Here is a 21,464-nt window from a genome sequence, read left to right as displayed (position 1 = left end):
TTTTGCTGAAGGATTTTATATATCACCACAATAGATTTGAAAGATTTCCGATTTACTTTAAGAGTTGTATTCACAGAAATGTAGAATAAAATAACTTTATTGTCATTGTACGTTGTACAACGAAATTAACATGCAATCATTTCGGTAGATAAAATGGTCATAAATAAATAAAAACTAAAAACTGCTAGATAAGAAAAATATACACCAGTAAGTACACATACACACACATCCATTCACATTCAGCTATTGCATGGCTCCTTTAAATAAATTAAACCATGTAATTCCAAATGTATCATTTAGGAATTACAGCAAGTTTAAGCAGAGTCTGTAGCACATGGACATCACTTTTCTGCGTTTCTTTCCTGGAGATACTTTGTCAGACCTTCACTGCCTCCACCTTCAGTTGCTGCTTGTTTGTGGGTCTTTCTGCCTTCAGTCTTCTTAACAACAATGGTAGATAGAAGTTTTCCTAATTCTTGTATGTTGTGGGAAAACCTCAATGCTGTAGCTATGATAAACTGTGCTCTCTACTGCATAAGTGCTTAAACGTCTGTTAGCAAAGCATTAGAAAATGTTAGTTGCACTTACAGTATAACTTTAATCACTTCACATTTACTATATATTAACTATATATGGGCTGATTAATGGACAGAATCAGACTGTAGGTGCTGAGAAAGTCAGCTTCTCATTCTCTTTGAGGAAGAATGTGGCTTAGAGCCAAGGTGGCATCAGGCCTCTCAGCCTGCTGCACAGTGGAGGACAAACAGACAGCTGCATAGTGTGTGTTTGTAGAAAACGTATGTGCATCTGTACAGTATTTGGGTCTGAATATATCCAGTGTGTGTATGCATATTATTTATCTATATAATAAAAAAAACTTTATTTTGTGTTTCTAAAAACTATGATCACAAAACACTTTCATCATATACAATAAAGAGCAGCCTAAAGGCCCACATTAATTCTGTTCTAAATAATTTAACTGTTTTATTATTAGTTTATTATCAGCTTTATTATTACCAACATCAAATAACCATATTTGATATAGGTATACTGACTCTGACAATGAAGGAATGTGTTACTCAGTGCAACAGTTAGATAATGGGTTTTTTATTCTGGAAACTTTTCATTTACTTTTTTTAAAGAAGGACAATGCTCCCCTCTTGTGGTCAGAGAAAGCTAGTTTGAAAGAGCAAAGGAGAATCTGTACAACTATTTGATAGGTTGTTTTCTTTATGTGTTGAATATAAGTTATTTTCAATATTTACTCACGGGGTCTTATAAATTAATGGATCTTAAATATTCGAAATTAAGAGCTAAAGGTAATATACACATATAGGGAATATGCATTTAACCTAAATGTGATCTTTACCTCTGCAGTATGGGACAGGATTATCCCAGTTCCCTGTCCCCAGGCAATGGAGTCTAGACGAGCCGTCCAATTCATAACCATTCTCGCAGCCAAACACAACGTCACTGCCCATCAGGAAGTTGCTGCCCTGTCTGTGACCAAACTCTGGTGACCCGGGGTTCTCACACTTCACTGGCTCTGTTGTGAAGATATACAAGCAAGCACATAACAAATTGGTTTGTATGACACCTATGAAACTATTTTTGTTACTTGAATCATAGAGTTTTTAATCATTGTTATTTATTATTTGAAATCACAATAACTCCTGTCATTATTTTAAGAGAGTAAGAAGGTAATTGAAATGCACAGGTCTCCTACCTGTGCAGTTTTTGCCATCTCCACTGTACGGGTGAACACAGGTACAGGTGTAGGAGCCATCTGTGTTCTGACAGCTGGCATGACCATCACAATCAGATCCCAGAGCACACTCATCCACATCTGCACACACACACACACACACACACACACACACACACACACACACACACACACACACACACACACACACACACACACACACACACACACACACACACAGACAAATGAAAACAAATACATAGAACATGCATATACTCTATAGTAATATCCATGTGATCTGTGTTGCCTTCAGGATATACAGTATAATGTTACAAATTACCGAGACAAGCTGGTGGATTTCCTCCCCACTTGCCACTGTTGGAACAGTGCACCTTGGCATCGCCCAGCAGGTAAAACCCAACATTACACTGATAGACCACAGAGCTTCCAGCATAAAAGTCTGTTCCATGAAATAAGCCGTTCTCCAGAGGACGAGGAGCTCCACAGGACACACCTGTATCACACACAGGATCTCACATGTCAAGGTGTTTTCTCTCTCTCTCTAGTTGTTTCTAATTTATTCATGTATTAGACAGCAACTGGAGATGTGTCAGACTGTGTTCAACCAGTCCTAACATGAAGACTAATTAGTTAATCATGGAAATACAACAAACTGAGACATATTTATACTGCGTTTCTCTTTGAAATTCCTTTTCAAACAGATAACAGATCTTTAATCTTTCCTTCACAGAATAAAAACTGGTATGACTTCTTCTAATTCATAATGGAAATGAACAAGCAGTTCATGGCTTTTGCCTTACGTTCACAGCTGGGTAAGGGGTGGCTCCACTCTCCTTTATTTTGGCACTGCAGTACTGGCTCCCCCACCAGGAAGAAACCAGGGTCACAGGACAGCTGGACCAGAGCACCAGGATTCACTTCCACAGTGGAAGTGTGCATGTGGGGCACTGCATTTTCCAGCTTGGGACAGTCTGAAGATATAGAAATGGTGGAGTCACTTTACTTGTACATATCAGGACCGGAGTGAGGAGCCAAACTGTTGTTGTAGGTTACACACAGAAACGCTTAGAGCTGCATACAGTGAACAACACTGAATAAATCTCTTTAAAAAAGGTAATTATTTAAGTTAATATATTGATGACATTCGTAAAGTTCCTTCACCTGCACAGAAAATGCTGCTGAGATTTACTTTTACTCGGCCGATCGCCCCGTTGAGAAAGTCCGGCCAGGCAAGGACATTCCCCCTGTGGGTCACATGGGAGGCAGGACAGCTGCTGGCCAGAACCTTAACCTAACAGCACGTCCAGAGAAATATATATGTATAGAGATATATACATGGATATATATCTTTGAATATTTAGTGGAATTCTTTTTAACTCACACAAGCTAAAACCTGACAGTGACTGAATGATGCAATCATGTTTACCTGCTGTGGTGTAAGAACACGATCCCAGATGTTGAGCTGGCTGATGGAGCCAACAAAAGACTCAACAGGGTTGAAGCCCTCACCTCTCTGGTCCTGGTCCTGACCTAATACCAGAGCCCCACCACCTGCAGGACACAGGTCAGAGGTTAACCACAACTCAGTGAGAAACTATTCTCCTTGTCTACTTTGACTGTATAAAATATGAGGAATCATATGCACTATAGAAGGTATCCATCATTGTTTTACTGAAGCAATTAAAGTCATCATTTCTGAATACTAAAAACATTTGTCATGACATGGTTAACTAGGCTGACGATAGCACTACACCTGGGATAGTGGTGCCGACTGACAGGCCTTTGCCTCCGTCTGAGGGCTTTCCATTGATGTAGATCCTCCAGTCACCATCCCAGCTCCTCCAGGACACTCCAATGTGGTACCAGTGACCTGTATTCACTGCAGGGCAGTCAGTAATCCGCTCCTTACCGTTCACATACAACACCCACCTGTAGGGAGGAAGAGCAATGGGAAGAAGAATAAAATCAATAAAAAAAAAAAACATCAAGGGAGTTGAATTATGCAAAACAAATAGCACAAATAAAGATGAGAGAAGCAGGAGAATAACAGAATAAATCGGACACATGTCTCAGTTCTTGGTATATAACTGACCCATTGTAGTCTATCAGGAGAAAAGCGTTGTCACTGCCTTCCACAGCATAAGACACAGGTGTGCCATAGTTGGTTGTGTCCGATGACCTCATCCAGAAGGTGCACGTGATCTCTGTCAATGCCGGCATCACTCCGTCCATCATTACATAACCATGGATGCCCGACACCTCAAAGTCCAGGTTAAAGGCCGAGGACATCTCTGACACAACGGAAATCATATATATTCAGTGTATAAATTGTTTTATTTAATTACATTTTACTACTTTTCAAATCTCTTATCTTCCTAATTCCATTCATTATTTAATTCACTTACTCTTTAATACTTTGAATTTATGTCCTTATATTGTGGCGTGTATGTGAATTATATTGGACAGATGTTATAAACATATCACTGCACGTTGTACCATGTATGGCTGTGTTTGTGATAAATTGAATTTATCACAACCTCAACATCTAGAGGTACACAATAAAATATATGCGTAAGGAAAAGCACTGAATATACTGTATGTGTATAATGCTGCGTAAAATACATAATATAGTAATAATACATAATAATAGTCTTAGCTGTGCATAAATGGAAACCTATATTTATTTACGTATTCAACTGACAGATGGATAGCATTTACATTGTCTCCTTCCCTGTCTACCTCATTTAGAGCTGACGTGGTGATGTGTCATCTGTCCTATAGTACCTGTCTCACACCTGGTTCCGTTGAACCCAGGGAGGCAGCGGCAGGTGTAGGACCCCAGACCGTCCAGACAGCTGGCACCGTTCACACAGGGATTGGGATCACACTCATCCACATCAACCTCACACAACCGGCCTCGGTAGCCCTCCACACACTGACACCTGGTACAGGTACAGCAGACACAGTGCACCATTTGATGTAAAACAGGAGCAACAACAACATTGCATTTTGCTGCTAATAGAATCTGATTTATCTATATTGTTTATCTATATTTGATTCAAATGTGTTACTTAATTTTTCTCCAGTGACCATTTAAATCAACTTTTCAAGATAACACTTGCCCATCAGAAAATTTATAACAAACATTACAGTCAAAATGTTTGTAAATACATGTGACAAAAATTTGCCTTGCTTGAGAGAATCAGTGTCGTTTTTACAGCTATATTGACGCAAAAAAAAACTATTTTTACTATTAGTATTTTTTAGAGCTGTATTTACTAGTTACAACTATTAGTTACTATTAAGAAAACCTATTACATTATAATTTGTATATAAGGTGTATATAAGTTAAGTGATGTCTCAAACAAATCAAGGTATTCAACTAGAATCTTTTACCTGAAATTGTTAATCGCATCCAGACAAGAGCCTCCATTCAGACAGGGAGTGCTGTAACATTCATCTATGTTAACTTCACAGTGATCCCCTGAGAAACCCACGGCACAATTACAGGTGTAACCACCAGTTAAGTCCTCACACACACCTCCGTTCAGACAAGGGTTGGAAAGGCACTCATTTATTTCCATCTCACAGCGAGGTCCTGCAGCAATGTGAATAAAACAGTATACGATATATTGCAGTGTTTACAACTTCTTCTGGAGAACAATCATAGTATATTAAAACATTAATCTTACTCTAATACAAAAATGACAAAATGTTCAATGACAAAGTCAAGTTTTAAACTAATATACAGAATGAAACAGTAACATGCTCCTGTTATCTAACCTGTAAAGCCGCTGGCGCAACTGCATGTGAACTTGTTGACCTCGTCCACACACACACCTTCATTCAGACAGGGGGAGGAGATGCACTCATTCACCTCTGCCTCACACAGAGACCCTGAAATACGAAGGGGAAATAATCAGTAGTAAAATAATGTGGTTATGTGTATTACCAACAATGTACAGTATAGTTTACTATTAAATGTTATAAATCTAATTTATGTGGTGTACCAGTAGGCAGATCTTTAGAGCAGGTCTTTATACACAAAACTTTATTATGAAACTGCAGAGATAATACACTGCCCGTCCAAAAAAACAGTCACACACTCTAATATTCTGTTGGACCGCCTTTAGCTTTGATTACGGCTTGCATTCGTCGTGACATAGTTTAGATAAGTTTCTGCAATGTCACATTTATTTCCGTCCAGATTTGCATTCATTTTTTCCCAAAATCTTGTACTGATGATGGGAGAGTCGGACCACTGAGCAAAGTCTTCTCCAGCACACCCCAAAGTTTTTCAGTGGGGTTAAGCTCTGGACTCTGTGGTGGCCAATCTATGTGTAAAAATTATGTGTCATACGCCCTGAACCACTCTTTCACAATTTGAGAAATCAGGGAAGAAAAAATCCATTGATGGAATAACCTGGTCATTCAGTATATTCAGGTAGTCAGCTGACCGCATTGTTTGGACAGATAACGTTGCTGAACCTGGACCTGACCAACTGCAGCAACCCCAGATGATAGCACTGCCCCCACAGAGTTGTACAGTAGTCCACGACCCCAGGATGTCTCTTCCGACATGTATGTTTAAGAAAGGAGAAGCAACTCACTGCATCAGTTAAATAACATGTTGCCAGATGAAAAATAATCATCCATGCAGGAATTCAATCAAATCAACCTATTTGTTTAGTTAAATCCAGTTGGTGACTTTTTTTGTACGGGCAGTATATTTGCTCATTGTTACTGTTATCGCAGGAGAAGATTGTTATTCTAAATAAATGATCACATGATCAGTACTAAAAACATCTTAAACCATATGAATGACATGAAATAAGCTGAGTTATATCAGTATTCATGACCTGGAAATACTGATATTACTATATATTTTATTAAACTGTACACCCTTTTAACTGTATCAGCAACTACAAATTTTGTTTAGATGTCATAAAGAGCTAACCTAAAAATCCAGGCTTGCACTGACACTGGTATTCTCCCATCCCATCTTTACAAAGGCCTCCATTCTGACATGGAGCAGAGTCACACTCGTCTATATCAATCTCACACTTGGCACCTGTGGAAGAAATATCAGACGCAGTCTTAAATGCTATTCAACAACACAGCTGTATTGAAGATGACGTTTGGTGGCACAAAAATCGAACAAGTTCAGGGAAAGATAATGACAGACAACACGGTGCAAGAAACAAAATATTGTATTTTCAATGAATGCATGTGGTAAGTACATTAAATGTGTCATTAAGATAACTTTAATAAATTCTAAGTAATTACAAGTAATTTAACTTTACATCCAGTTACAACAAGTCTAAAGCAAAAAAGTCTTAGGTGATTAAAACCTATTATATACAAATGACCAACAAGTGAGCATAAACATTGAAGTAATGTCTTATGTACTACTATTTCTACAAGGATGAGACATAGGCCTAAATGCATACTGTATGTATTGACATGTTATAACTACCGGGAAGTGTGTTTACCTTTACAAGATGTCCTAAATGTGCACAGATAGCTAACATAAGAGCATGCTTAGAAATATATAATAAAATAATATAAGTTTTAACAAATGATCATTAATGTCAATTGTGGTTGATATGTGATAAATTGTTTCTTCTTTGTAAAGGTTTAAATCAGACAAAGTCTCAATTGTCACATGATGCTGTATTTTCTTAGTTTGACTGTCTGATTTATAAAAGCAGATCACTACACTGAATGCTTAAATGTAATCCCTCTTGCTACTCAACACCAGGTACCAGGTAGGTAAAAAGTAGTTTACCTGTGAACCCAGGCATGCAGGTACAGACATATCCTGCACCAACCTCCTCACACGTCCCTTTATTTTGACAGGGATTCAGGAAACACTCATGGAAAACCTGCAGAAAAAAATACAAATTAGATGATTCTGTTGCACTTTTAAAGTTTTAAAGAAATCTATGTGAATCAGAGGTGCACTATATTGAACCTTAGACATTAAAGGTATAAATGATGGAAATATTATTTTTTAAACATGTCAGAAATAATATCATTTTGGATTAAATTAAACTAACCTGACTGCTTGCTTGGTAGTCCTCGTTGGCCTCTACCTCTGGAGCTGCAGTTACACTCTCCTCCTTTGGAAGAAAACTGGAGCCAAAACCTGACAATGGCACGCAGAGGAAATACAGACAATGTAAGCAAAGACACGTTGGAAAAAGACAGCAAGGATCTTTCCTTCTGCCACCAGTCTGGCAGAAAGTTGTTATTCAGCTGAACAAAGGCCTGTATTCTTATTAAAAACTGGCAGCATCTCCTAACCACTGTTCATTCCCACACTTCAGGCATGCAGTGTTCATTTCCATTCTGCTGCAGAGCAATAAAACTCATATAATTTCCATTTCCCCCGATCCCAAGCAGTAATCCCGTTTCCAATTGGATTGAGCTGTCACGACACAGATCAGACACCACACAACTGGAGCAATGGCACAATGTTTTCATACAAACAGATTGTGACTGACACAATCCAGCTTCATATATTTTACCCTCTGCTGACTTCACTTGGCACATCCTATAGAAATGTAACATCAGTCATTTCAAAAGCCAACTCAAGGCAGCATAATGATGATAAAACAGAACTGTGGTATATCGTTATCTATGCTAGAGTCCACATACTATACATATGCACAATTTAGTTCTTTAATCTGTTGCATTAACAAACTGTAGAACAGAATAGTTTATGTTTTAAATCACTTGATTTTATTAGTCCCTACTACAATGAAGAGAATGAAGCCATGAAATGCAATAAATTGCAATGCTGCTATGTAAGGGATATTAGCACAATCAGTTATTTTGGCTGAAGACACAACAGGACAGATAATGTGCATGTATGTGTACTTTTTTGTACACATTACATATTTACAATTAAATTACATTTGTTTATCTAAACTGTGACCCTTACTAGAGCAATGTTGTATGGTGGTTGCTCCACTGACAGTAGTGGTTCCATAGAAGGGGCAGGAGAGGCAATAGGAGCGGCCATGTTCAGGTTGGTAGTAATCCCTGGGACAGGGGTAGCAGGGAACCAGACCGGTGCGAGAGAAATGACCTGCTGAACAGGGAACTGCAGCAGAGGAGACCAGAAAAGACCAGAAGAGAGGAATCAAACAGAAAAAAATGAATATGAGAGAGCAGAAGGACCAGAATCAGACACAAGTGAGTAACAAATAGTAGCTTACAAGATAATTTGTTATTTAAAGATTTTACTGTAACTCAGAAACTTAGGTAGCAAAAACGTATCAGCCTGCAATATCATCATCTAGCTTTAAAGGGAAAAAATAAAAAAGGTTGAATAGGAATCCACCTATGATATAACAGTACATGAATGCCCAATACTAACACAGTTTATAGGCTGGGACTGTATTTGTTTTTGTTACCTAGCAGCAATTTGAATAATCATCAGGTTTTTAGAGCTGAAATCAGCAAGTTGATAGAACATTAGGGTGTGTACTCCACAAGGTCAAACTTTATTACCTCCACACTCTTTCTCGTCTACTGCTCCTCTGGTGACAGTGGAAGTCTCATCAGGGCAGATCAGACACTCTCTGGCACCAAATCCTGGCTGGAAGTGACCCAAGGGGCAGGATTCGCAGATCTCCAACCCATTCAGAGAGTGACTACCAGGTTTACACTGGCCTGCAAACATATGGAAGTCACCACATCAAGGAAAGAATTAAACACATCAAAATATTATAAATTCTATAATTACAGTGCATTTTGTATTCATTAAAATCTAAGGACCACTATAAATAAACTTAATTGCAAATGTGATTTGTCTTACAGTATGTCTAAAGTTTGACTATATGCATGTGTGCATTGTACCTTTGCATTCAGCCAGACTGCGGGAGTGCAGGTAGGCTGTAGAAGTTCCTTCAGGACAGGACTTACACTCCAGCTGACCCTCCTGGTCCTGGTAGGAGCCTAGCCAACAACTCTCACATTCGTTATATTCCAGAGAGAAGTAAGTTCCAACTGGACACTGGACTGAAAGAGTACTCACAATTAGTACTTTAATGGTAAACATAAAAGTTTTATTAGATTTCCTTTAAATCCGATAAATTTGATATACTGTATTTATACTGATCTGAGATACTGAACTGAACTGAGATAGTGAACAAATAAAAATCAGTTCAGGGAGTTTAGTTAGGGTGGGTGTTCCCTCCTTTCAAGCCCTTAATACTCACCACACATCCTGCCTTTGAGCATTGAGCCTGGCCTGCAGAACAAAGAGGCCTTCTTACTCTCCAGAGACTTGGGATCAGCCACAATCATTTCTGAGGACACGTGGAAACTGGATAGTGGCTGCTTGGCCAATGTTCGTTTCAGTCGATTAGTCAGTTGCTCCAGCGTTCGTAAGAGCCTTTTCTGATTGGCCACCTCTATAGAGTCGTTCCTCGACAGGGGCAGAGGGATGCTTGCTGGGATAATGGAGAAAGTTTAAAGCACTGACAACTTACGGCAGTGTATAAAACAAAATATAATGCAAGGCTGTGAATGCCACATTGCAAAAACATTTAATCTAGATATGCTAGCCCTGTAGCTTGATTTAATATCTGTATAAATCAAACTGTAGTAAATATATATATACGTATATAGCAATAAACACACACACACAGTTACACTTATTCTACCTGTAATGTTAAAAAAGATCTGGATCTTCTGGTCTTTGGTGGGGCCTGTGATTTTTCTGTGCCTCTTGGTGCGGTAACGTGTTTGCATATTGCTGTCTCGCTGCCGGCTGGCGAGTTGCCGAGTGCCTGTGGCAAAGCCTGAATCAAAGTAGGCATAATCCTGGGAGCCCTGAGCACCCCAGCTGTTGCCCCAACCCCCTGGTGCTGATAAACATTAAATAGGGAAAGAGAAAAAATTAAAGAGATGTTTCAACCAAAATTAAGGTGGGACATTCAGTGAGAGTACATTTGTTAGTGTAAATCTTACCAATAGAAAAGCCATTCTCATAGTCGTAGTTGTACTCCAAACAGTGACCCTGTGACATTACCTCCAGCTTGCAAGTGACGTTATCGTTGCTACAAATGTTGGGGAGCTGTGGAGAAGATGAAAGAAAGAAACCTGTTAGAGAACTAAGTAACAGCAAATCAGTGTGTTTTAAGTTTGTGTGTTTGCATGTGCATGCCCTTACTATGCCTTCTAATTTGGTGTTGAACTCCCCAGTAAAAGATTTAACGAGGTCCACATCTTCACAACGAGATGCTTTAAACAACATTTCAAAAGGCTTGAATCCACTGTTTGCTATACGGTTCACTGAGAAAGACAGAAATGTTTAAATGTGTTAAATGGCCAAGACCTACACAAAAAGAAAGTTAGAAATGTCAAACTTCAAGATTTGTATTTGCGATGAGTGTACAAACAAACAGTCCAGGCACAAATAAATTCTTGTGCAGGTCTCTCTTGAAGTCAAGTAAAAAGTCAATAGCAAAGAAAAAACGTATCTAAGTATCTAAACACTGTGTAAAAATAACATGAGAAGAAAAACATAATAATAAATAAAATGATGACTTTAAAATATTGCACAAGGTGGAGTGAGGTAATGAGGGGTTATTCCACATGTTATTCTCATTTTGTTTTTGCCATCAGTCTAACTGTGGCAGGGAAAAACTGAGAGCTGCATCCTAGAATTATGTGCTCATTTGGTATTTATAAAAACTAGGGCTGTGAAGCAGTTAAACATTCATTCAATTAATTACAAGCTCTGTGGTGTGTGATTAATCCACTATCCACTGTTTATATGCAGCAACTGTCAAACAATCAAAAATATAATATAATATGATAACATGCTGAGGAAATTCAGAAAAGAGAACAATCTCTCTTATAAACTGTTCCATCTGGGTGCTTTGTTTTTATGCAGCAAGTCCAGTTGGCACTTGGCAGTTTTTGGGATAACCATAACATGGATGACTCTTCTAAGACACTGTTCTGAGAAGGTTACACTTATGATGCCAGCTGTTCTACTGGCAAGTACAGTGCAGTACGAGAATGTGTATGAGATGTGTATATATAGATATATATGTGTGTATGTGTGTGTACGCCCTGTGGTTATGCTTATGATCCACAAAAGGATTCGACTGTAACTGGCAAGTTATGCAAAGCTGAGCTTGTGTGGCATGGAAGCACCACATTAATGCACAACGGCATGAACAAAAAAAAGGAAACACACTGGTGGCATAGATAAGGCAAAACAGCAGGGTAAGTAAAAACTGTATATCCTCGTCATGTGAAAATGGTACAGTTTAATTAAGGACTAGCTGTGTAAAATGTTTGTTTGCTAAATTCAAGACAGTTGCACTATATCTGTAACTCATAAGCATCAGCTGGTTGCGTGATCGCCTCGCTCGCAACATAGTTATGGATGGCACTACCATAGAATAGCTCAAATTAAAAAGGTGCAAAGTCAAACACTAAATCTAAAAGCAGCAAATAATAGCAGCAGTACAACATACATTGTTTTAGTAACTGTTTGTGTTGTGGTTTTCAGTGAATGCTTATGCATTTTTGCATTACAATTCTAAATTTTGGAAAAGTGAAAGAGAAGAAACATGTTCCAATGAACAACTTTGACAGTTTTCCTGTTCTTCTGCATTCTACCTCTGTATCCAACAGTAATATTTGTTTGATTATTATTTATAATTTTGATATTTTAAAAAATTCTGCTACTTAATATCTTATTGCTGGTAGATTTATGTTGTAATTTCATAATGTGAATTTTGTACAAGTATATCTCAATTCTTGTTTTGTTTATTTATATTTAAATAAATTTTACAGTATGTGGCTTTTGAAGTACACTTTTACACAAACATACCCTGTTTTAGTGTTTAATAAAGTTATAACAAGCAAAAATTGTTTAGATTCTAACTGATTAATTGACTAATTAAAAATTATTTAACAGAATTCCTGTGCTGCACTTACCTGAGCAGTCAGGCCTGTCTGCAGAATAAGGTGGCACCCAGACGCCGTTGGCACAGAAGTAGCTGTGTACTGCGTCATGTGTGAAACTGTAGCCATCCTTACAGTGAAGAGTACAGTTAACGCCTTCGTCTTCTTCAGAGCAAATGAACTCTCCATTAACTGGGATATACGGTTGTTCACATTTTGTCCCTATGCAAACAAAAATATGAACATTTATGTTGTATATATATATATATCACCAATACACTACAAAAGAAAAATCCACAATGACATTATAATATGCAAATACTGTAAATGTATTTTATTCTTTTGATTAGTCTGCCCTGCTGTGAACACTTACGCAATTTTAAATATGTAACTACCTAGCCTAGACGTTGGAAAATACAGTATAATGTAATTTGGCATATAGTCTCCTTATTAGTTTATCGTAAGAGGGTACTGTTTTAACAAGGTCCTGGAGAAACATCCTCCTCTTAAACAAACAATAAAAGTTACAGAAATAACGCAAACAAGAAAAACAGAACAGACATTTAAAGTGCATAGTAAACATGAGGTATGTTTGAAACTTATATTTAAAGAAGGCACAATATTTACAGTATAAAACATTATCTTTAAATTAATTTAACGTGATTTAAAAAGCAGGACATGTGCAGTACCTTGTACAGTGATGGTGAGGTTGCAGGTGCGGCTGTTTCCAGCAGCATCAGTAGCCGTGTACTGGACGAGAGTGTCTCCTACTTGGAACAGAGAGCCTGGAGTGTGACTACTTGTTACTGTGAGGCGACCACCTGGGGAAGTATAATTAACATACTGTATATTAATTGTGGAATGACATGATACAAAATAGCAGTATGATGAAAACACCTTTGAATTATGCATAATTTTTTAGTTTAACTTGTATACAGTACTTTTTTTTTTTATTTGCTAAAATGCACCAAGATTACTCTTAAGGGTTTACTTCTCATAGTAAATACTGTGTTCAGTAACAGTTGGATTTGAGAAGAACAATAGTCACTAAAGCATTTGGATTTTTAATCAGATAATATTCTTTAATTTGAGCAACACATATACTATGAAATTACTACCAAGATAAAATAAGGATGACTTGTGTCCTTAATGACTACACATCTCCGTATAGAGTCAAAAGCTCCTAGCTGTCCTGCAGAGGGCAGTCTTGGCTGTGCTCCAGTTCTCTAGACTCAATGAGTCATGGTCTTTATAAACCATGGAAGTTACGTTAAACAATGATATGTGGACATGGGAATGGTTTGTCTGGGCATCACATAGCTGCGGAAAATCCACCTGTGGGGAATAAAGAGGAAAAAATGCTACAGTCTGGTTGGCTTAGGGAGACTCAGCGGTGATGGAAGAAAGTTTTGTGTGTGTGTGTGATCTTGTCATTCTTGCCTGCAGCTGCAGCTGATACAGAAAGAAGAAACTGAAAACATCTGTGCCAAGTATGAGAGAAGTGAAACAGGATTACAACTGGAGAAAGTTGAAAAAATGGCTTATTGACCTTTTGTTTAACTCTAATGCACTACGTCCATTAACAGTAGCAATGTCGTTCCAACAGGGTTGACACACGTCTGGTCTGTTGGAGCCTGGTGTCTCCCTTTATATATAGCCTGTGTGTGCATTTATGCATGTGTTTATGTGTGTGCCTCCTGAGTTATGACTATATATAGCGCTGGCATCAGGGTGTGGGCCTGGAAAAACAAAACACTGACGTCGAAGCAGCGCTAGGCTGACGTCATTCGGCCCTGAAGCAGCCACAGCAGCCTGTTATTACAGTGTGTGTTAGAAAAGTGTGTGTGAGAGTGCGTGTGTGTGTGATGGGGGCACACCTCTGCAAACAGGTGGGCAATGATAAGTTTGGATTTGTGTGAGTTTGAGGACTTTGTGTATGAGTGTGACAACATTTTTGAACACATAAACACATTTGTGAGCACTGTTAGTGTTATTTATGTGTATGTACTGTACAAAGACGCAGAGTCAGTGAATTACATGGGCCTGGCTGTGGTCTGGAACCCTGGAGAAGTCTGGTTTGTTGTCTGTCACCACCACAGCTGTTTGGGTACAGCTAGAGTACCAGCTCTACGATATTTAGTCTATTTGGCAAAGTGACCTTGTGCACTTCTTTATAACAAAAAATACACAAAGTGTAGAAAGGTAGCCGAGACTGAAAAGAGAATCAGGTTGTAACAGGTTGTAAGTCAGACCATCACATTACCTCCATCATGTTTGACAGCTGTATCTGCATCTAACAAATCTTCTTCACTGTGATTTGAACAATTCAAACAAGATTCAACTGTCCACAACACCTCTTTGATCTTCTTCTTATCATGGGTTCGATTGTAGGTATTTGAGGTATGGCTGTGTCTTTGCAGCTCTGTCTAGAAAAGCAGCATCCCGAAGTTACCTCTTCACTGTTGATGCTGAGACTGATCTTTTGCTGGGACTAGTTAATGAAGCAGTGAATTAAGGACCTGTGAGGCGTGGGTTTGTAATACTAGACACTCTAATATAATTATTCTCTTGCTCAGCTGTTCACTGGGGACTCCCACTCCTCTTTCTATTCAGTCAATTCAGTTCTCAGCAATCGCTCACAAAGATCAGCCTTCATTTCTCAGAACAATAAGATACTGATGAATTTCAGAGTAAAGTTCTTTGTTTCTGGCCTTTTTGAGTCTGTGATCACACGCACAATTGCTCATAATGCAGATATTCAAGAAGTCTAAAAAAGGTTTTATTGCTTCTTTAATCAGCGCAACTCTTTTCAGTTGTGCCAACATATTGCAAAAGAGCTTTGATCAATTTGCCTTTCAAATTGATAAGCTTGCATTTGCAAGTACAATATGCCACTGGAACACAACAACAACAGGGCTAATGTCTGCTGATAATTACTGTCTGCTGTGCTCTGCCAGGCTAAGCACAGTCCTTAGATTTTAATCATTCACAAATCACAGTAAATACAAATGATGCCATTCATACATATTAAAAAGAAATAGTCTTTTTTCTGATTGGTTAGAAATATGAGTCTTGCTCAAAGGGCATTTCTCTGCACTGCTGCCAAGATGTTTTGTGAGTCTGACTTCAAAGGAGACATCTACAGAAAGCAACATTTTAAAGCATTTCTACTAAATATTTATTCAAAAAAGTATATACAGAAGTTAACGCTACAATATGTAACATTTTTCAAAACTTTTATACTAGAAACATTTTCTAAAATGTTAAGAAGTAATATCTGAAAGGCTTGGCTGAGTGAAGTGGCTTGATGAGTACCATGCTAGAATTACCCCAAAGTTGCATTTGTAGCTTTAAACCTAAAAAACTAAGTATAAACTCTTGCTGTCATTTAAGCAGACTCTCATGTAACAGGATTTATTCCAATACTGTTAAACTGTGCCTACAACTCCCAGGCTAAAATATGGTGTCTGGGGAGTGTCAACTTTACCAAGACAGTGATTAATATCCAGGTCTATTGCGTATGGCAGTCACTCTCATTAAGAAAACAAAAGCTGATTTGATGAGTAATTCAAACAGAATAAACTCCCATAAGAGTGAAGTACTGTGTATTCATATAATTACACAAATGAGAAATGGATGGAATGAGTGTACGTTCCCACAAAATAAAATTTCATCGCAATAACACCTGTTTTTTGTTACTGTCTCTGTCTGTTTTAACATTAATGACATTAACAGGCACTGTGATAACTTCATTAGTCCACTATTCCTCTTCCTATGCCTCTTTCTCTCTGAAATCCAGGTACACAAATCAGGCTTTTATGCACATAATAATTACCATTCAACTTCTTTGTTCAGTGTCTCTCAGTCTCAAACAAATACACATTAACATACAAGAGTTCAGAGCACTCTCCTGATCCCATTTTTCCAGTCACCAAATGGAAAAAAACCTGTTTTACCATCATCTGCAGAGGAAGCGGGTGGAGTGGAGTGGAACCAAGGAGCAAAAGAATAAACCATCTACGGAGCTGACATCTGAGAAGTGCAATCAGACATACCTGAGTTGTCGGAAAACTGCGGCACCTCCCAAACAACAGCCGTCTCTGTGTCTGTGGCCTGGACTGTGGGCGGTGACCGGCACCTGTCAATCACAGGAGGCTCCGTATCTACAAAGACATATGAGGCTTTTAATGGTAGCTATCATGACTAATCACCAGAAGAAGAACTTTTTTAAATATTACAGTAAATATGTCAATGGGGGTCATTGAAAACTCACAGCCCTGGTGATGATCACTGCAAACTACTATAAATAAATCGTAGTTAAATAAGATTGGTGCGCACAGTTGCTCTCAAGAGTGGACTGCGTTATAACAATGTTAGAGAATAGTTAGGCACAGAGCTACAGTGTGATCCAACGTTTTTGATGCAGAGTGTCAGAGGGCTCCAGTTAAACACATGTCTCTAATAAAAAACCACAACGTTCCACCACCATAATACCATATGGAAATGTTCACGGCAACCATGCTTGAGGTTTTTTCTCCGACTGCTGTGATTATGGAGCGGTTGACATGGGAAACCCCTGTTTTTCACTTTCTACAGTAACACTGTTTGGCACCTGCTGGGGCAGACATACTTCCTTACTGGTAGTTGTGTCAATTAAATGACAGATATAAACTATATGATAGAAAAAAGATGCAGCACAGTTGCAGAGTTGGGTTGATGGAGTAACAAACACTGGGTGGTAGGCTCTGCTGAGTGTGGCCACAAGCTGAAAACTGGACTTAAGGTGAGTCAGCAGAGAATGTCTGCAAATCAAGTTAAAATCTTATGATATTATTTTCTGTTTTCTTATTTTCTAGATATTTTTTGTTAGGTCTGGGAAAAAATAGCAGAATGTGCAAATTGATGATGATATTTCCTAATTCTATGAGTTTAGTTATAGTTTGACCAGTCAGAGAACAGTGTTTTCAAAGCCAACTCATATTTAAAGACTTGAAACACTGATGATTTATGTCTGATGAAAGAAAAAGAAACATTTGGGAATGCAGCCTATATGCAGCTTGTATTTGACTGCTTAAATTGGAATTTGTCAGCACTGCCATTAAACAATAAATTTTACATCAACCATCTCTAACATATTTCATATGTAAACAAAACAGCTCAGCTGTGTGTACTTGAGCCAGTGTCAGCAGGGAGATGAACAAGACCAAACAATAGAAAGAAAGCCAAACAGCTGACATCAGTGTTATTACGGAGACGCCTTGCTTCAGTCAGTTAAGATATCTTGGTGTGTTTTAAATAAATTATAAATGTACTGTACTTAAATAGCACCTTTTTTACCTTATGCAAAGTGCTTTACAACTTGCCTCTCATCTATCCATTCATACTCACACTGATGGTGTTGGGACTGCCATGCAAGATATGAACAGTCATCCAAAAAGCTATATAATCCTGGTGGAACTGGCATGAATAGACTACAGTGTGAACAAAACCTTTTCCCCTCTTTCACTGAAATCATTTATTGCTTTCTCTGATGAAGTCCCCAGAAGGATGAGCTCACCAATGACAGTGACTGTAAAGGAGCAGTTGGCCTGGTTCCCAGAGCGGTCCGTCGCAATGTAGGTGATGGTTTCCTTTCCGATAGGGAACAGCTGGGGAGGGGTGTAGACTGGTTTCACTTGCACCACTATCTGGAAGAGTAACAGGCAGGAGACAGTGCTGTTCTGACCATGTGTAGACTGTCAATTAGTCAACAGAAAACTGGCCTAAGCATTTATTATAATAGAATAACAGATAATCTAATCTTTCTCTTTTTCCAGCAACTCAGGTGTGAGGACTTTCAGCTCTTCTCAGTTTTCTGTGTAAACCTCTTAGACTGTCTGATGGGCACAATATTTCATAGTCTTTCCACAGACTAAACCAATTTCAGGTTATCAACAAAATATTTGACAGATGAAAAAAAGAACGAAGGAATATCCAACCTCTTCTTTGGAGTTATCTGTGGCATTTGGGACATTCCAGCTGACACTGGCTGCGCCACGCCGCTCATCTGTCTCTGCAACAACATCGCCGGGGCACTGGATCCACGGTGGTTCAGTATCTGAAGAAAAAAGGGATCAGTTAGAGAAAGGAGAATTAGATTATGGCCTGTGGCCTCCAAATGCTGTGTCTGACTCCATAAATTCAATTAGAATTTACATTAGACTCAAATATTGCAGATGTTCACCTCTGACTGCTTAGTGTTATTACTGAAGGAGAAGGTTTGTGATGTCATCTGACCCCTGATCTCTTCATCACAGCACATCACACACTCATTAATCAAAGAGAGAGTACATCACTGTCCCTTGTTTCAACAATACCTAATCCCACAGATGTTACATTAATCTTATCTTTCTCCATCTATTACCTCAACATCAGACCAAAATAATGGTAAAGAGTATAGAGCAAAAAAGACAGGGGGGAAATGTTACAGGAAACATACTTTATCTCATGATCAAAACATTTGGTCTCATTGAAACTTCAGCGTCAGTCTTAATAATCAGTCAAACATAATGTCCAAACCTGTTAATGGAACATTGTTCATTTATAAATACAACAGGTGAATCTATAACATGTCCAGTTTTTCAATTTTATTTGTTATGAAGTCTGTAACAAACCAAAGAGAAAAAACACTGCATTTACATTACTGTGCTAATAGATTTTATAATATTTTGATTTGAATGCAAATTTTCATATCGAATATTTCTGGTTATCCTGAAAAAGAATCTGCCACACAATCAAGTTAGTTTGAGACTTTGATGGGCACACAGATGGAAGATGTACAAAAATGCAGTTTCCAAACTGGGATTAAAAGAATAACTAAACAAAAACCCCATGCAAATGTTAATTTGCTGCATTTACTGTTAAGTACAGTGAATCCGTGAATAATGAATGTGTTCACTTTAATTAAAATTAACCTGCCCTTGAGCAATCCACAGAATCTCTGTTGTTCCAGTAGGGATTGTTTAACATGGTTAGCAGGCCTCTTAATGTGAAACTAGGCATTGTTATTAAAAATGTTTCATTCATTTCCACCTGTTTCGCTGGTGGTAACTTACTAGCCACTATGACCCTTGGATAAAACAGTTCCTTTCTTTGTCTCATTCTCCATACTGCATGTTGTAATAATATGAAGCCAGCATAGTTTAAATCAGTTCAAGCCTGCAATACAAGTGCAAAGCCTCCAAGAACTGAATCTCCATTCGGTCGACATTGGTCATGCCTGTTGCGTTGTGTAAGAGAGCTGTTCCCCTCTGGGCCTGATGACCCATCCACTTAGGCATCCATCTCTGCTAAACACTAACACACTTAGCTCCAATTGGCTCTATTCATCTTCATAACAATGAAGGAATATTTCACTATGGGTGTCATCAACATGAAGTGAGAGATGAAAGAAGCCAGAAGCTTACAAAGACCATTTTGATTACAACTTTCTCTGTGTTATCTCCTCTTAATATGCTGCCCATATCCATTCCTTTCTGTTCATTTTTTCAATGTCACCTATGTTTTATTGTTAACATCTCATCCTTCTTTTAGCCCATTTGCCATGCCGTTATGAAACACCTACAGATGATTCATTCTCCCTGCCTGCCTCATCTCGCCATTAGTTTTTATTTTTTGGCACCTTTTTCTTTCCTCTTAATGGTAGGAGTTCCTTCATTAGCAAAGTTTCACCATAAGAAAATGAAAGGATTGAGGACATTCAAGGGGATTCTGGCACAGCCGTTCTCCATCACCTTTTTCACCTGCAAGACATCAGATGGGCTAGAGTCCATTAAAATGATCTGCAGAGCCCATTCAGAGTGAAGGGAATAAACATGAGAGCTCAGTCGTGGTATGGTTTGAGTTAGTGATTCAAAGTCTCCTTCAAAATGGGATTCTCACCACTCAAAAAAGTTTAAAGGTGGTATTGACAATGGAAATAAATCTCCCCCAAGTCTGCTGTTTTTCTGTTTTAGTTTTTCAGTTTAGTTTCACTTTTTTTTGGACGCTGTGTAAAATCTACATAAAAACAGAATGCAATGATTTGCAAATCTCATAAATTCATATTTTATCCACAATATAAAAGACATGAAATGTTTACATTGAGATCATATTAAGAAAAAAAGGTAAGGTAATTTATTTAGGAAATTTATTGCAGAAACACTTAAAAAAGTTGGGACAGAGCCATGTTTACCATTCCCTCTTCTTTTGACTGTAAGCATGTGGAAACTGAGAACTGAACTGAAACTGAAACTGAGACAATGTCTAACTGCAGTATGCAGTAAACCTAGTGTGAAGGTCCTCTTTGAAGAAAAAGATATTTTGTAATATAACCATTTGCAATGTCGCTGATATTGATGAATTATGTAAATGAAAGAGATCAATATCTCTGTTTTCTCTTTTTGCTAAGTTATGAAGTCACTGTGCATCACATCTTGTTGTTTATGTATTCCAGTTTGCTAGCATAATAAACAATTAAAGGGACAGAAGTTTAACTGAGTGTCAGGTTGCCATTTTGCCCATGCTTTCAGTCTTTATATTAAACTAATCATCTCCCAGATCCCACATGTCAAACATTATTTCTAAAAGTTGGCAGGACAACAAACTAATGAATTTCACCAAATGGTTAATTTTCCCTTAAAATATATTCTCTCCAAACAAAGAAAAAAAAAAAAAACACTAACTTGAACTCCATCTTCCCCACCTTCTCCGACCCCAGGCGAGTGTCTTGACATATTTATTATCCTTTTACAACCCTACAACCAATTTCCAGCGTCTAGAACTG

At 38.2% G+C, this 21,464-nt stretch overlaps 1 protein-coding gene across 3 annotated transcripts in view; it reads right to left on the bottom strand.

Moving 5' to 3' along the window:
* svep1 (sushi, von Willebrand factor type A, EGF and pentraxin domain containing 1) overlaps nucleotides 1–21,464 on the bottom strand; it is a 78,814-nt gene that overhangs the window by 14,640 nt on the left and 42,710 nt on the right. For all 3 annotated transcript variants that reach the window (XM_026352766.1, XM_026352768.1, XM_026352767.1), the window contains exons 8-33: nucleotides 18,640–18,758; nucleotides 18,219–18,348; nucleotides 16,717–16,824; nucleotides 13,351–13,482; nucleotides 12,695–12,883; nucleotides 10,911–11,032; nucleotides 10,709–10,814; nucleotides 10,402–10,605; nucleotides 9,955–10,188; nucleotides 9,593–9,754; nucleotides 9,245–9,406; nucleotides 8,673–8,834; nucleotides 7,786–7,874; nucleotides 7,515–7,611; nucleotides 6,684–6,797; nucleotides 5,510–5,623; nucleotides 5,123–5,324; nucleotides 4,511–4,668; nucleotides 3,819–4,017; nucleotides 3,480–3,655; nucleotides 3,153–3,277; nucleotides 2,888–3,017; nucleotides 2,527–2,697; nucleotides 2,046–2,219; nucleotides 1,727–1,846; nucleotides 1,370–1,546 (exon numbers count right to left, since the gene is read on the bottom strand). In XM_026352766.1, the coding sequence (XP_026208551.1) occupies nucleotides 1,370–1,546; nucleotides 1,727–1,846; nucleotides 2,046–2,219; nucleotides 2,527–2,697; nucleotides 2,888–3,017; nucleotides 3,153–3,277; nucleotides 3,480–3,655; nucleotides 3,819–4,017; nucleotides 4,511–4,668; nucleotides 5,123–5,324; nucleotides 5,510–5,623; nucleotides 6,684–6,797; nucleotides 7,515–7,611; nucleotides 7,786–7,874; nucleotides 8,673–8,834; nucleotides 9,245–9,406; nucleotides 9,593–9,754; nucleotides 9,955–10,188; nucleotides 10,402–10,605; nucleotides 10,709–10,814; nucleotides 10,911–11,032; nucleotides 12,695–12,883; nucleotides 13,351–13,482; nucleotides 16,717–16,824; nucleotides 18,219–18,348; nucleotides 18,640–18,758 (3,876 nt within the window). The remainder of the gene's footprint in view (nucleotides 1–1,369; nucleotides 1,547–1,726; nucleotides 1,847–2,045; nucleotides 2,220–2,526; nucleotides 2,698–2,887; nucleotides 3,018–3,152; nucleotides 3,278–3,479; nucleotides 3,656–3,818; nucleotides 4,018–4,510; nucleotides 4,669–5,122; nucleotides 5,325–5,509; nucleotides 5,624–6,683; nucleotides 6,798–7,514; nucleotides 7,612–7,785; nucleotides 7,875–8,672; nucleotides 8,835–9,244; nucleotides 9,407–9,592; nucleotides 9,755–9,954; nucleotides 10,189–10,401; nucleotides 10,606–10,708; nucleotides 10,815–10,910; nucleotides 11,033–12,694; nucleotides 12,884–13,350; nucleotides 13,483–16,716; nucleotides 16,825–18,218; nucleotides 18,349–18,639; nucleotides 18,759–21,464) is intronic.

The sequence above is a fragment of the Anabas testudineus genome, chromosome 18 (assembly GCF_900324465.2).
Source record: "Anabas testudineus chromosome 18, fAnaTes1.2, whole genome shotgun sequence".
Taxonomy (NCBI): domain Eukaryota; kingdom Metazoa; phylum Chordata; class Actinopteri; order Anabantiformes; family Anabantidae; genus Anabas; species Anabas testudineus.
This window is presented reverse-complemented; position numbering and strand designations above follow the sequence as displayed.